At 47.6% G+C, this 15395-nt stretch overlaps 1 protein-coding gene across 2 annotated transcripts in view; it reads right to left on the bottom strand.

Annotated features, from left to right (window-relative positions):
- Window positions 1-15395, bottom strand: part of KAT7 (lysine acetyltransferase 7) — a 30009-nt gene that overhangs the window by 11779 nt on the left and 2835 nt on the right. Inside the window, exons 2-9 of one of the 2 annotated variants that reach the window (XM_048517385.1) lie at window positions 13129-13276; window positions 12127-12303; window positions 9439-9678; window positions 9236-9318; window positions 8253-8351; window positions 6658-6756; window positions 5418-5528; window positions 1925-2116 (exon numbers count right to left, since the gene is read on the bottom strand). In XM_048517385.1, the coding sequence (XP_048373342.1) occupies window positions 1925-2116; window positions 5418-5528; window positions 6658-6756; window positions 8253-8351; window positions 9236-9318; window positions 9439-9678; window positions 12127-12303; window positions 13129-13276 (1149 nt within the window). The remainder of the gene's footprint in view (window positions 1-1924; window positions 2117-5417; window positions 5529-6657; window positions 6757-8252; window positions 8352-9235; window positions 9319-9438; window positions 9679-12126; window positions 12304-13128; window positions 13277-15395) is intronic. The other variant, XM_048517386.1, reaches the window with a different exon arrangement.

Here is a 15395-nt window from a genome sequence, read left to right as displayed (position 1 = left end):
CCATTCTGCCTGCGGACAGCCAGAGCACGGATGACGAGATGCTGGCTGGTCACCCAAAGCCAACATTTTCCCCTGAATCCGCCATATGGATTTTTTTTTTACTGTGCCCATATTGGTGCTTCCAGGAGCCAAGAGCCTCGTTCCAAAACAAGGCTGCTGAGCTACAAAGCCTCTTTTTCCATTCTGCCTGCGGACAGCCAGAGCACGGATGACGAGATGCTGGCTAATGCTCAGTGTGGAAACCGGCAGCGTTAACAACCCTTCTGCTTCCAGCAGGCAGCTTTTCCTTCCCTTCTCTGAAGCCAAGGGGAGGAAATAGGTGGGCCCCGTTTCTGCCAAGGTGTGGCTGTTTCTATTTTCCTGCCAAAGTACTTGGGAATGAAAGGGGGGGGGGAAACCTGGAGTAACCCACGGAATGTGTGTCGCTCTTAAATCCCCTCTGTGGAAAATAAGCCCTTAACGGGGTTCCAACCAATTCCAGTGGCACAGAAGGGCCCCCCGGAATTCAGCTAGATCACACACTTTGGGGTTCCCAATGTGGCATCTGTGCCCGCCAACTTCTTTCTTGGTGATCGCCAAGTGCTTTTGGGAAGTGGGCAGGTGAGGCTTTTGCCCAGCAGGGCTTCTGTTTGACTGGGCAGATTAAAAAAGAGACCTGCTAAGCAGAACTTCTGCCTGAAATATTGAAGAGTGAGTCATGTCACTCATTGACATTTTTGCTTGGCTTTGTCTCATGAAGCGGGGGACAGGGGCACCCGCTGCCCTGTGTCAGAATTCCAAAGGTTTCTGCAAACTCAAAAAACTGGGGACCCTGGTGGACTTCACGCTTCCCTCCTGCAGTTAAGGGAAACGTAAATGCCATAGAAGGATAAATTTCCAACAGCCTTTGAACCTGACCAGGTCAAGGAGAGAAGACAACAAGGTTGTCGCTTTTATGCTCAGGACTAGCTGCTCTTCGGCTCCGGCCCAATCCCATGCACTGCACCATCTCCCAGTTCTATTAGCTACAGTTCTGTTATCTAAATTCCTCATGAAAGAGTCTGTTTCTTGAAAGGGCTCCCTGACAGACAGTGCACAAAAATAGACTCCAGCAGTGAAGAAGCCAATGAGAACAATGCCCTGAAACAGGCAAGAAGAAGAAGAGTTTGGTTTAGAAGCTCCTTTCCCTTCCTCTCCCCACAACAGACACCTGGTGAGGTAGGTGGGACTGAGAGAGTTCAGAGAGTACTGTGACTAGCCCAAGGTCACCCAGTAGGAATGTAGGAGTGCAGAAACACACCTGGTTCACTAGATAAGCCTCTGCCACTCAGGTGGAGGAATGGGGAATCAAGCCCGGTTCTCCAGATTAGAATCCACCTGCTCTTAACCGCTACACTACGCTGGTTCTCAGACGCATACAAAACCCCCACCACCTCCCTGATCCAAGGAATGTTATCTAAAGGTTGGATAATAAGGGAGATGCTGGCTGTTTGAATGTGTGAGCTTGAATTCAAAAGCTACAAGGGGCTATCTTGCAGGGGCCTATCGCCTCTTGGCTTAGCTGAGACGTGGAGTATATTTGAATCTGCTAAGTTATACTAAGTTGCAATGTTCAGACACAATACCTGACAACCATCTGGGGACTTCAAGACTTCAGATGAGAGATTTCCTCATGCAATAAACTCTCTGCATGTGAACATCTAGCTCATGAGAGAGGGGGGGTTTAGCTTCCCCGTGTCAGGGAGAAGGTGGCTTTCATCCTTCTTTGAAAGGTAACAAACAATTCAAGCATGCAGCCTGCTGTTAAACGGCAGGCCTGGTTTCCTATCATGCAGTTGGCCCCTGAAGAAAACACATGCACACAGCTATTGGTAGGGAGATACTCCTGCAGTTATTTAGCTTAACGCACACGTTTGCATGACAGGAAGTGGCTGGAAGCACTCACCATGTGCCTACGTAGTATTGTCTGGCTCTTCATATACTTGAGGCAAAACTCGCACATGTAGAGGCGCCCCAGCCGTGCGTACTCCTCTGGGTAGGGGGAATGGTACCAGGTGTCCAGCTCATAGCGGCCAAAGGCAATGGTCTTGATCATGTTGCTGCCTTCCGTGATTTGGCCCTGCAGTCGCAGTTTTTCCTATGCATACAAAAAAGACAACACGGGCTTGTTTCTTAGGCATGCCTCCCCTTCCATTTAAAAAAATTCCATCACCACTGAAGAAGAAGAAAGAAGAAAAAAGAAGCAGCAGCAGGGTTTGGGTTTATACCACTGTAAGGATTTATACCTGTATGGAGACTCAAGGTGGCTTACAAGCTCCTTTCCCCACAACAGACACCTTGTGAGGTAGGTGGGGCTGAGAGAGTTCCCAAGAACTGTGACTAGCCCTAGGTCACCCAGCAGGAATGTAGGAGTGTGGAAACACATCTGGTTCACCAGTTAAGTCGCCGCCATTCAGGTGGAGTGGGGAATCAAACCCGGTTCTCCAGATTAGAATCCACCTGCTCTTAACCACTACACCATGCAATGAGAAAACTAGAATCTAGGTCCTAGAAATAAACTTGGGGGGGGGGTGTCCATAGATTTGCTTATTTAGCATAGTTATTCCTCCCGTCACAAGAAGAGGCAAGGTGCTACAAAACACATTGACCGCTGGGCCCATCCACAAATATTTTAGCCTAATTTGAGCATTGTAAAAACTTTAAGGACTAGAAGCTTGATTTTTTTTCAAGTAAAAATGAAGCTGAAAATGTTGAATCCTGAATAGGCCACCTTAGTGTGGCTGAATTGTATGCAGGGATGTTCCACAGCTATCCTGCTGTTCCTCAAACTGTGCTCCAGGGAGAGGGGGGGAAGAAGTAGGGATCATTAGAACGGCCTTATTCATATTTAAATATTTTGAAACAAACCAAACAAATAAAAGGATGAATAAAATTACAATGGTATGGCCAAGATGCATATGTCATTTTCATGTCTTATTTTTCTTAAGGTTGAAATGGGAAAGGGAGAGAACTGGTGGAAAATGAGCATGCTGAGCTCAGTGGTCAGGCAAAGAATATGTTTAAAGACACAAGAACGCTCCCTGACATTGTAGGGGCTATCTCTTATTCAGATGTGATCATGGGCACCAGGAAGTCTGACAAGTCAGCTACTGTGTTGGCTTCCAATGTCTTGAGCTATGCAAGTGAACAGCGTGTTTTTTTTTTAATGAACCCCAACACAATCTGGGGGAAGAAAGCCACCCACCCTCCCCACAAAAGCTCCTCTGCCAAAATCTTGTGGGATCAGCCCTTTGGTCTGGCAGAGATGCTGGCTGCTTTAAGAAAATGGGTTTTGGAAATCGAAGCCTGCTCTCACGAGACTTCCGAGGTGAACGCTGTTCGATCGCCTCCCACAGCAGCACGACATGCCCCTTTGAAGATAACGTAAACCTCTCCGTTTGCTTGATCTGTGTTCTCCAGCAGAAGCGCCTCTGATCTATCCTCAGAGCTGCAGCCCGAGGGCGTGCCGCAAAAAAAGAAGGCAACGAGTAGGCTCCAATCAGACAGGAAAATGGATTTGCTCTTTTGCCCCAGAATTTCTCACACTCTCTGAGCCGGGAGAGGAACGGCGTCAGCCTGCACCCCAGGCAAACGCGTTGGATGTCTGCCACCTCCTTATGTTGCTTAGATTGAAATGCGACGAGACCGAGGCTTATTCGACGCAAAAGCATTGCCGCAGAGAAACTGATACTTTTCTCTTTCCAGACACTTGGCCTGTTTTCAGCATGAACCCGGAGGATGCAGAGGCAGAGAACAACCTCCTTTGCCTCCAAACTGCATCCAAGCAGTGTTGGGGGCCATTGCAGCAGGCAGACACATAGCTATAAGAAGAGAAGAAGAAAAAGAGTTTGGATTTATATCCCCGCTTTCTCTCCTGTAGGAGACTCAAAGGGGCTTACAATCTCCTTGCCCTTGCTCCCTCACAACAAACACCCTGTGAGGTAGGTGGGGCTGAGAGAGCTCTGAGAAGCTGTGACTAGCCCAAGGTCACCTTGCTGGCGTGTGTGGGAGTGTACAGGCTAATCTAAATTCCCCAGATAAGCCTCCACAGCTCAGGCGGCAGAGCTGGGAATCAAACCCGGTTCCTCCAGATTAGATACACGAGCTCTTAACCTCCTACGCCACTGCTGCTCCAGGGGTGGGGACCGGCACACTGGGTGGGTGCCAGTGGGGTCACATTGGGGGCGGAAAATTGCCGCCAGACCCCTTCCCCCCCCCGCCAGGTCCCATGGAGGCCGCGGTGGAGTAAATATTTTTTCTTCTCCTCCCCTCTCGGCCTTCCAAGAAAATGGCAGGTAAGTGGGACAATGGGGGGGGGGTGTCCGTGGGGGGCCGAGCATGGAGTGGGCAGGGCGCGGGGATGGAAAACTTGTCCATGGGGCAGGGGTGGAAAACATGGGCTCCATTTCCCCCAGCTACGCCTCTGGCAGCAGGGCTAGGGAGCAGAGGACTACCGGTACAATCTGGCTTCTAGAAGATTCACTGGGTCGAGCTGCGTGGTGATTCTTTCCAGTGCTTTTTGTATTTTTTTAAAACCCCGAGCAGCCAGGTGCAGCCGCATCAGAGCAGAAGAAAGACACCCCGAGGAAACCTGCTTCTCCACTACTCTGTGTCTTAACTTGGAAGCCGCCACAAACCTGGACAGCAGAGACCTTTAGGGCAAAGAACCCACCCATTTGGACACAAGGGCTGCGACCCACTTCAAGCCATACGGTGAGACTATCCAATGAAGCCTGACCTTTCTTCCTCGCTCGCCTCGACGAATGCTTGCTGAAACGAATGTTTGTGAAAATCCCGCTGTGGAAATTCTAGCTCGAAGTAGCACCGTTCAGAAGAAAAACTGATTTTTATATCCCGCTTTTCTCTACCTGGGAGGAGTCCCAAAGCAGCTTTCTATCACCTACCCTTCTCTCCCCACAGCAGACACCTTGTGAGGTAGGTGAGGCTGAAAGAGTTCCGAGAAAACTGTGGCTGACCCAAGGTCACCCAGCAACTTTCATGCAAAGGAGCAAGGAAGCAAACCTGGTTTAACAGATTAGAGTTCGCTGCTCGTATGAAGAAGAAGAGGAGTTTGGATCTATACCCCACCTTTCTCTCCTATAAGGAGACTCAAGGTGGTTTACAGAGTCCTTTCCCTTCCTCTCCCCACAACAGACACCTTGTGAGGCAAGTGGGGCTGAGAGAGTTTGGAGAGAACTGTGACTAGCCCAAGATCAACCAGCAGGAATGTAGGAGTGCGGAAACACATCTGGTGAACCAGATAAGCCTCTGACACTCATATGAAGGAGTGGGGAATCAAACCTGCTTCTCCAAATATGCAACTCTTAACCACGCTGGCTCACTTTAGACTGCAGACTCGGGTGTGAATGTCTCCCAGGAAACACCCAAGCAGCACTTACCAAGTCCTCAGAGGCTCTGGCTTGCGCTCGGCGGAAAAGCTCCAAGTCGTATTCGCTGGTCAAGTTCTCTAAAAGAGGTTCTCGGGTGCTGCCGTAGGTTTGCCGGTGTTCCTGAGGCAATGGTAAAAAGAACAACCTTTTAAAAATATATTGTTTCCCTTGGACCTCAGGCACGCTGGTCTCCAGTTCTCTGCTCTCCGGCCCAGCTAGCTGGTGGAAAGAATGCTAAGCAACAAAAGGAGGCTGCTTCAGAAAGGAGAGCCTCAGTCCAGATCTAGGGACAGAAAGGAGAGCGTGCGGCTCAGGATGGGGAAATCGGGAGTCAGCAGTCAAAGGAAGGGGAACACAGAGCTGGGAAAGTCTGTGGGGGATGTGAAGAAGTGAGGCTGGAACTAGCAAACTGATTTAAAATAACTGGATAAATTTCTAACTGCAAGACACACAGTTTTATTTTATGTATATATTACGTATGTGTAATATTATACATATATTACAAAGAATAGTAGAAGTGGAAAGACGATATGATTTAAATAGAGTTAAAACATCATACTCGACACAAGCCTCTTTCGCAAGCTGACTATAATTTCCTATGTTAAACAGTTGGATAATCCTGAATATAGGAGAGCTTTTTACTTTACTGAGATATAATGCACTCCCTCCTGCTGTCCTGGAGGGGAGATGCAAGAAGCCACTAGAAGAACGTTTATGTCTATGTGAAGATGAGCATGTGGAATCTCTGGACCATGTTTTCAACTGTGAAATGTGTAAAGAAAGAAGAAGAAGAAGAAGAAGAAGAAGAAGAAGAAGAAGAAGAAGAAGAAGAAGAAGAAGAAGAAGAAGAAGAAGAAGAAGAAGAAGAAGAAGAAGAAGAAGAAGAAGAAGAAGAAGAAGAAGAAGAAGAAGAAGAAGAAGAAGGAGAAGGAGAAGAAGGAGGAGAAGAAGGAGAAGGAGAAGGAGGAGAAGGAGAAGGAGGAGAAGGAGAAGGAGGAGAAGGAGGAGGAGTTTGGATTTATACCCCCCATTTCTCTCCAGTAAGGAGACTCAAAGGGGCTTCCAATCTCCTTTCCCCCCCCCCCCCCCCCCCCCCAACCACCATTCTGGCAAAAGTCGAACTGAGAAACGTAATGGGGCCTCTTCTGTGGAAGATGTGAAATAAATACAAGGGGTCACAAGACCAGAGGATGCCCCATCCCCTCACCCCCAACACTCTGGGGAAAATAAAATCCAAATGTTTCTGTACCATATACTTTTCCTTCTGCTCCTTCGTCAGCCCTGCGTTCCTCTTCTTCCTCATCTCAGCGACTTTCTCTTTATATCTTAGCTGTCTCTCGGTTGGCGCCTGCACGGGGAACAAAAAGGAGATCACAACGTGAACCATGTGAAAACAAAAAAGAAAAAAACAGGTTGGTTCAGACCTGCTGGCAATCCTCTCTTTCAGATCCAAAGCAGAGAAACTGCCAATCAAGGGCTGCTTCCTATACGACAACCTTCTAGCATCAAGCATCATGTACGATGTAGTACAAAGTGTTCTCTTCACTCCCAGTACATGGATCTGACAGGTCAGAGGTCTGAACATTGTGCTGGTGGCGCGAAGGACTTGTGAACAGTAGCACTTCATGAAAAGTGCCACTTCTCACGTGGATTTCAAGGAGGCCTGATTTGCTTGCTAAATTTCCCTTGCGAGCAGAGGCAGACTGTGGTAAAGAACAGCTTCATACACTCAGATGAACTCTGCTTAGCAGCAGAAGAAGGAAGAGAACGATGGTCCTGACTGGGTTTTAAAATTAGAGCGAGTATCCAAGGAAACAGTTTTGAGAGACAGATGCTCATCCAATCCATACGTCCGCAGAGAAACCCCGGGGGCTTGCCGACACCTGCTCTGTTCTCTTTGAAGCGACAGGCTAAACCATGCCTTTTTACCCAGGTATAACTAAGATATTTCATGGGTGGCTTCTGGCCCCAGGATCATCCTATCCAATCATTTTAGGACACTCAGAGTGCTTCTATGTGCTGGCTTTTTCTAATCATGTTGGCCTGTGGGTTTTTTCCCCCAGGGTTGGGATTTAATAGCTTTCCCCCCCACAATTGGTTGTGTTTTAATGGCTATAAGCTGCCTCTTGTACAGGGGCGGCCAACCTATGGCACTCCAGATGTTCATGCACTACAATTCCCATCAGCCTGCCAGCATGACCAATTGGCCATGCTGGGAGGGGCTGATGGGACTTGTAGTCCATGAACATCTGGAGCGCCATAGGTTGGCCATCCCTGCTCTAGTGTGTCTCTGGAGAGGCAACATGTACATTTTCTACACCTGTCAACCAGCCTGATGCCGGCCCTTTAATCACAGGGGTCAAAATAAGACAACCAATCTTCCTTACCCTCGTGCAAAACAGCAATAGGACAGGATTCACCTGTCGCATTTGTAACGTCCTCCCCCTCCAGCGCAGTACTACAACATCACACTACATGATCAGTGTTCGTGTGGGCTTCTGCTGGAAAGAAATGTGATGTGATGCCAACCCCATGGGTCAGTCATGTCCCAGTGTTTGCACAGGAGACCACCTTTACCTTTTTTCCCCTCAAATATAATCGTTTAGAAACAGAGTGATAATAATTTACTTGCCAGTGAAACTGAAAGAGGGATGACGTATTTTCTGAGAATTCAAACCACTCCCATCTGGACGCAGTGAAAAATGGCTTTGTAGTTCAGACAGAATTCTTCCTATACAAAATGGCTTTCAGTGGTTTCGAAGAAGGCTAAGATGCACCTGTGTCTGTCTGAAATCGATTGTCTTGTACGGGTTTCAGGGTATAACTACATAAACACATTTTTACCTGGTGTCTGGTGGCATGCCGGTTATTGTCGTCTTGCCGGTGGGACAGCATCCTTTCCTCTACTTGCTTGTCACGGCTCTGCGCTCTCACCTGGAAACCCAAATAGATCGCCATAAATGGCTATTTGAGTTTTTACTCAGTTAATGGCGGCAATATCCCTTCAAAATCGGAAATTATGCGGTCCCTTGAAAGTAGGTGTACTCAAGAGTCTGGAAACAGAAATGGGGACCCAAGGTGGTTGACAAGATTCTCCCCGTCTCCATTTTATCCCCACAACCACCGCGAGAGCTTGGTTAAACTGAAAGTGACCGGCCCAAGAATGCAAATTTGAACCTGGGTCTTCCAGATCCTAAACTGACACTCGAGTCACTGCAGTACATTGGTTTTCAGTGAGCATCTCAATAGGACAGATTTGTCGGCTCTTAGGACTGAAGTCAATAAGCAGACTCTGGAGATCAGCTCAGAAGTCTTCATTGACAATGGCAAGCACCTGGCTTTCAGAAAGCCAGTTCTGCCCGATCTCAAAAGTAGTTGCCTTTATTCCTCCAGAGTCCCGCCATAAATCCCCCCTCCGTTTCCCATGGAATGTGAGAAAAGTACAATGGAACCGAGAGATGTTTGGGAGTTGAGCATCTCAAGGCCAGCGCAGCAATAGCTCCCTGCCACTCCTGCTGCCCCTCCTGCTGAGAAGGCGCCAAGGTCGCTTCCAATCAGCTACAGTTACAAGCATCAAAGGAAAGGTCAACATCCATTAACATGTCTGAAGATAAGGACAGATGCCCCCCTTCCCTACACCCAGGTGTGAATTCACGCACCCCCTTCCACCCCTCTAATGACAAGGGCACACATCCTGACAAGATTACTCCTCCCACCACCTGCCACTTCTCTCTGCAACTCCCTTGACTGCCTTCCCAGTCCACCCCTGGAGTCCGGGCCTTCTTTTGTGATGGCCTCAAAACTGGGAGGCTAAGAGACAAAGGTACCTTGCACTCATCAGCGGAAAGGTTATGATACAGCGGACAACCAGATATGGAGAAATGTCTCTCGTGTTTCCCCGTCAGGTGTCCTAAGGAACAGTAAGAAGAATAGGGAGGATGATAAGAAAAAGCACATGGCGAGAAGGGGAATTTGGGAAAGAGGCAACTACAGTCATCAAAGCTCAGGTAACAGGGAAGTACAACTGTACCTAGAGAATTGCAGCCAGGGGTAGGACACTTCATGTTGAAGTTGTAGCTTTCGTGGAAGCGACGGCGTTTGGGGCGATGAGACAGGTCGCTCCCGGAATCCTTCATGGACATATCCTTGGCGATGCTCTCGTCGTGAGACATGTTAGGGCTGGAAATATCTATGTCGGACTCTGAGGACGGGGCATTTCCAGTCGGCGTGCGGGGCGGCGATTCATCATGGTCAGCGGCGTTTTTAGTGTCTGCAAGGAGTCAAAATGTTAGCAAAAGAAGACATGGGAGTTTTAAGAAAGGACAGAAAAGGAATTACTGAGATTGAAATAGCAAGCCTTTAAAAACTATGCACAGCAATGTGGACATACTGCTGCTCTCCCCAACCAAAAACTCTGAGGGCAATCTCAAATCAGGGGTGCAACCTAAAGGTTGTAATTTGCTTAATGGACATTCAGGATGTGCATCCTGAGACATGATTTCAGGATGAGACTCACCCAAAAGGTCCTAATCCAGAAACTGATCTAATCAGACCCAACTCTATTCAGTTTTCAGCAAGGTTTCCTCCCTCATAGCAGGGGAGCAGCAGTGGCATAGTGGTTAAGAGCAGGTGCACTCTAATCTGGAGATCCGGGTTTGATTCCCCGCTCTGCCACTTGAGCTACAGAGAACTAAATTAGCTTGTGCACTCCAACACACACCAGCTGGGTGACCCTGGGCTAGTCACAGCTCAACAACAACAACAACAACCTTTATTTGGCATTAAAAAATAGGTTCTAGAGCGTTGCCAGACATTTTTGAAATACAAATACAAAAATCAAGAGTACATTCAAAGTGCAGACAGGAAGACTGTATACAGCAGTATACATTACTTAGAAAGTTCTGTCACTCGTAAAAGAAATTTTGCTACTTTTTCCAAGAGCATGACATCTGTGTTGTTTAACAGAAGCTCCACAACAGAACAGTCAGAGTCACTTTCAGATTTGTCTAGGGTCATTCCTGATGCCCACATATCCCGGACAGTCAAGAATAATGTGAGCAAGAGTCTCCACTTGATTTTTACAGTGTGGACAAACCCGATCCTGGAGAGGGATGGATAAGTAACGACCCTTTGTAATGGCCGATGGGAAGGTATTGGATCTGGCCCTTGTGATAATCCATCTCTGTTGGGGTTCAGTTAATAATTCAAGCTCTCTCAGCCCCACCCACCTCACAGGATGTTTGTTGTGGGGGCGGGGGAAGGGAAAGAAGATTGTAAGCCCCTTTGAATCTCCTTACAGGAGAGAAATGGGGTATAAATCTTTTCTTCTTTTACTTCATAGGTCATCCAATCACACAGAGTAGCTTAGAATAATCAAAAGCTGAGGCATCACTTGACCTAATCTTAAATACTGCCCACAATCTGGTAAAAGATACAGAGCCACCCAGAAAACAAACAAACATGGAGGACACTGTAAGAGTGACCTGGAAGTCTGCAGTGGTCACATTTCACTTTGAAAGAGGAAACATTTATGTTTTGGGGCTTAGCTTTCAGGGCAATAAGGAAGTGCGTGCTATTATTGAGAAGCCATGCTTCAAAAGAAAAAAAGCTCAGTTCTTAATGTCAGGGCCACCAACATACAACCACTGTGCAAAGTTTGAAAGAGAAGGCCTTCAAGCATTGATTGAGTGATACACTACGGAGAGGGGAAGGATCTTGGCTGCAAGAAACTCAAGTACAAATCTAATTGTGTGCACAAGATACCTGCCAGAAGACAGCATTTAGAACCCAAAAAGGGATATAAAAGCAAATTCAAATACTGTAGCTTTGAGGAACAAGCACAATACCTAGTCTTTGAGATCATACCATTAACACTTAACATTATATAAGAAGTTTAATGCCAACGTCATGTATATAACAACAGCTATATCTTGGCCCAGTCAACTTCTATCTTCCTAAGAGGTTTTGCAAAACCCCATAATGATACAGGTTGTACCATAGATTCACATGGTTCCTTTCTAAAATAAGACTTTTTAAAATGAAATATTTTGTATTTGCTACTTTTTTTTAAGAGAACTTGGCTTCTGGTGGTAAGGCCTATATACAGTGTGCCTAGCTGTTTCTGCGTTTCCTCGGCTCTGTCTCTTTCCGCACGAGCTAATAAACACGGGTTAAGGGCAGGACAAAACCGGGGGGGGGGGGCGCTCCTAAAGTGAGTCACTCTGCATTTCCCCCCCAACCCGAGATTTTCAAGAATTGTGTTATGTGTGATTCTTTAGTTTTAATGCGCCTCGCAGCCATGGCCAAGCGAACAGCCACGGCTGTGAGGTGTGTTAGGCAGCTGTGATCCAACAAGGGGATCGCTGGAGCCACGCAGAGACAAAGGGCCATTTCATGGCCCTGGGGGGTTAGTCATGCCTGCCAAAGGCAGAGACCCCGTCCACACACACACACACAAAATGCGCCTCCGTGCGAAGGCTCACACCCCGTTTGCATGGCTGGCTGGCCCAAGGACAGGTTCATGTAACCCACCTTTCACCCATGTTTATTGGCCCGTGTGGAAAGAGCTTCACAGCTTTATCCACCATCTGGCAACTGAGTTCTAAAGCACTCTATGAAGAATACTCAGTTAGGAATCCCATAAGATCAGAATGAATGCGTTCTCAGACCACACCACACCACTTATCAGCATCCTTCCTCATCCAGGATATTTACAGACCTCTGTCAGAAAAGTCAACCACTTGCTCCGTTTCAGATCCAGACGAGCGGGTCTGCCGGAGCGGGTATTTTTTGGGCGTCACAGGCGCAGGCTGCTGCTGGCTACGGGTTACCCTCCTGGTAGAATAAACAGGCTCCTCTGCTCCAAATGATGGGGGATTACGGACTGGACTGGAATCTAGCAGAGAAAAAAGAGAGAGAGAGAACCAAGAGCTGCATTACAGAAAACCATACAAACCCTGAGTAAGAGACAAGGACCCATTTGTCCCGACAGAATATCCAGATTTTGAGTTGGACAGGGTTGACAAGGGTTAAAATGAATGAACTTCTGAGCTAGCTACCTGGGGTAAGAAGACTGGGGAAGTCAATGGCACACCATCCCTAAACATCATGATTAGACACCATCCCATGGGTCAGTAACAACCCTGTGCTTGCCCAGGGTGATTACCTTTAGAGAAGAAGAGAAGAGTTTGGATATATATTCCACCTTTCTCTCCTATAAGGAGACTCAAGGTGGCTTACAATCTCCTTTCCCTTCCCCCCTTACAACAAACACCCTGTGAGGTAGGTGGGGCTACGAGAGCTCAGAAGAACTGTGACTAGCCCACGTTCACCCAACTGGCATGTGCTGGAATGCACAAGCTAATCTGGTTCACCAGATAAGCCTCCACAGCTCAAACGGCAGAGTGGGGTATCAAACCTGGTTCTCCAGATTAGAGTGCACCTGCTCTTAACTACTACACCATGCTGGCTCTCTACTTTACTCGCTTCAAGGGTACCCTTTTCCACAAAGATGGATGTGACCAAACCCAGCATGTTTCCAGTTAACCCTGTTCGGCACTGAGGGGCTGGAATGGAGGTCACACCAGATTATTGTATAGTTTGTACCCCCTGCAAAAGGGGCCCAGAGGAAAACCCTCCAGTGCAGCCATAAATCTCATTTCCCAAAAATCAGTGACAAAGATACCCCCCCTCCAACACCCAGAATGCTTTGGAGATCTACCTTGAGAGCTCTGGCTGAGCCTGGCAGAGGAGCGGGTCACCCGGGCTGACTGGCGCGACAGTCCATCGCTTTCTGAGCTGTCCGTATGCTCCGGATCCGTAGAAAAATCAGAGTCTTCGGTCCCGTCGGAACTGCTGCCTGCATTTCTCTGAAAGGCCAGATGCCCGTCAAGGATGTTATTTGTTTATCCGAGGCTTCTCACGGAGGTTTAGCAAGTCGCGGATTCAAGGAAAACCAGTCTCACAAATGGCTTATGTGCAGTTAACATCGATCCAAAACAGAAAGCGTAACATGCTTGTTCTTGACTCATAGAGGCACTACCTATATACCATCATCATCAGACAGCCACGATAACACAGTGGTTAGAACAATAGACTAAGCCTGATGAGATCAGTGCTCAAATCAGTCAGGAAGTTCATGGGCTGACCTGAGGCCAGTCACCTTTGCAGGGTTGTTGTGAGAACAAAATGGGGGAGGGACTACAAATGTCACGATGAGCTCCCTAGAAGAAAGATGGAATAAAAGCAGACAGACAGATAAACCATCCCTTACAGGGAAGGCTGCCTTTTAAAAAACCTGGCCTCATCCCTGCGCCTTTTACATAACAGAAAATGAAGCCAGGATGCTTTGCCTGCCCTGGAGATTGGTGTTGGGAAAACATCAGTGGCTTAGCTTTACCAAGCACGGATGCTATTCCGTGCACGGCAGCAGCCCCCTCCTGGCTACTCCTGCCCCCCAAAGTACAGCTAACCGTACCAGCCATTATGAGAACCTACAAGGTTCGCTGCTTGTGATCAGCCTCCCTTCCCATCAAAGGCTGAAATTTCAAATCCTGGAGAACAGGAGCCAATACAGAAAATGTTGCCCAGTGGCAAGTTTTTTTTTAACCTGGAGGTATGCCACCTAGCTTACCTGAAGTCCAAAATAACATTTTTGCCTTCTACTACAAAGATAACAACCAGTCCTCTGCTAACTCAATGAAGTCCAAAATAACATTTTTGCCTTCTACTACAAAGATAACAACCAGTCCTCTGCTAACTCAATGAGCTCGCCACCACAGAAAGCTGTTGCCCTCCATCAACACGCAACTGGCGGCCTCTGACAGAATGGTTCTTTCTTTATATCATCGGGAATCCGGCAGGAACCAAATGACGAACCAACTGGAAACACCTCCTGGCTACTCCTGCCCCCCAAAGTACAGCTAACCGTACCAGCCATTATGAGAACCTACAAGGTTCGCTGCTTGTGATCAGCCTCCCTTCCCATCAAAGGCTGAAATTTCAAATCCTAGAGAACAGGAGCCAATACAGAAAATGTTGCCCAGTGGCAAGTTTTTTTTTAACCTGGAGGTATGCCACCTAGCTTACCCCCTCCTGGCTACTCCTGCCCCCCAAAGTACAGCTAACCGTACCAGCCATTATGAGAACCTACAAGGTTCGCTGCTTGTGATCAGCCTCCCTTCCCATCAAAGGCTGAAATTTCAAATCCTAGAGAACAGGAGCCAATACAGAAAATGTTGCCCAGTGGCAAGTTTTTTTTTAACCTGGAGGTATGCCACCTAGCTTACCTGAAGTCCAAAATAACATTTTTGCCTTCTACTACAAAGATAACAACCAGTCCTCTGCTAACTCAATGAAGTCCAAAATAACATTTTTGCCTTCTACTACAAAGATAACAACCAGTCCTCTGCTAACTCAATGAGCTCGCCACCACAGAAAGCTGTTGCCCTCCATCAACACGCAACTGGCGGCCTCTGACAGAATGGTTCTTTCTTTATATCATCGGGAATCCGGCAGGAACCAAATGACGAACCAACTGGAAACACCCAGACCCAATCAGTCTACACAATTAGGGCCACTGCCTGTTGCTGGCACAGTTCTTGCGACTTTAACAAGTATTAATCAGTCAGAAACTCAACAGATGCAGTGTTTTTCGGCACGGCATGGACATGCATCTGCTGAAAGTCTGTCTGCCGCAAACTGCTGAAGGTTCAGAGGTTTCGCCAAAAATAGAAGCAATGAGAGACGCAACCCGTGCAACAGACAGAGATCGTCCCGCCCCGTGCACATATGGCACCACACACTCAACAACTACAGCAGGAGCAGATAACAGGTGCTTTTGCACACCAGATGGCTCTGGGAAGATTCAGAGAGGCGAGCCAAGCCTCAAGGAAAGGCAAACACCTCCATTCGGCTTCCTTTCGGATTATGACAAGGCACTCCTTCATACGGTGTTGGTTTTTTTTCTCACTAACTCCTTGAGCTATA

The sequence above is a fragment of the Sphaerodactylus townsendi genome, linkage group LG15 (assembly GCF_021028975.2).
Source record: "Sphaerodactylus townsendi isolate TG3544 linkage group LG15, MPM_Stown_v2.3, whole genome shotgun sequence".
In the NCBI taxonomy this organism is placed as follows: Eukaryota; Metazoa; Chordata; class Lepidosauria; order Squamata; family Sphaerodactylidae; genus Sphaerodactylus; species Sphaerodactylus townsendi.
This window is presented reverse-complemented; position numbering and strand designations above follow the sequence as displayed.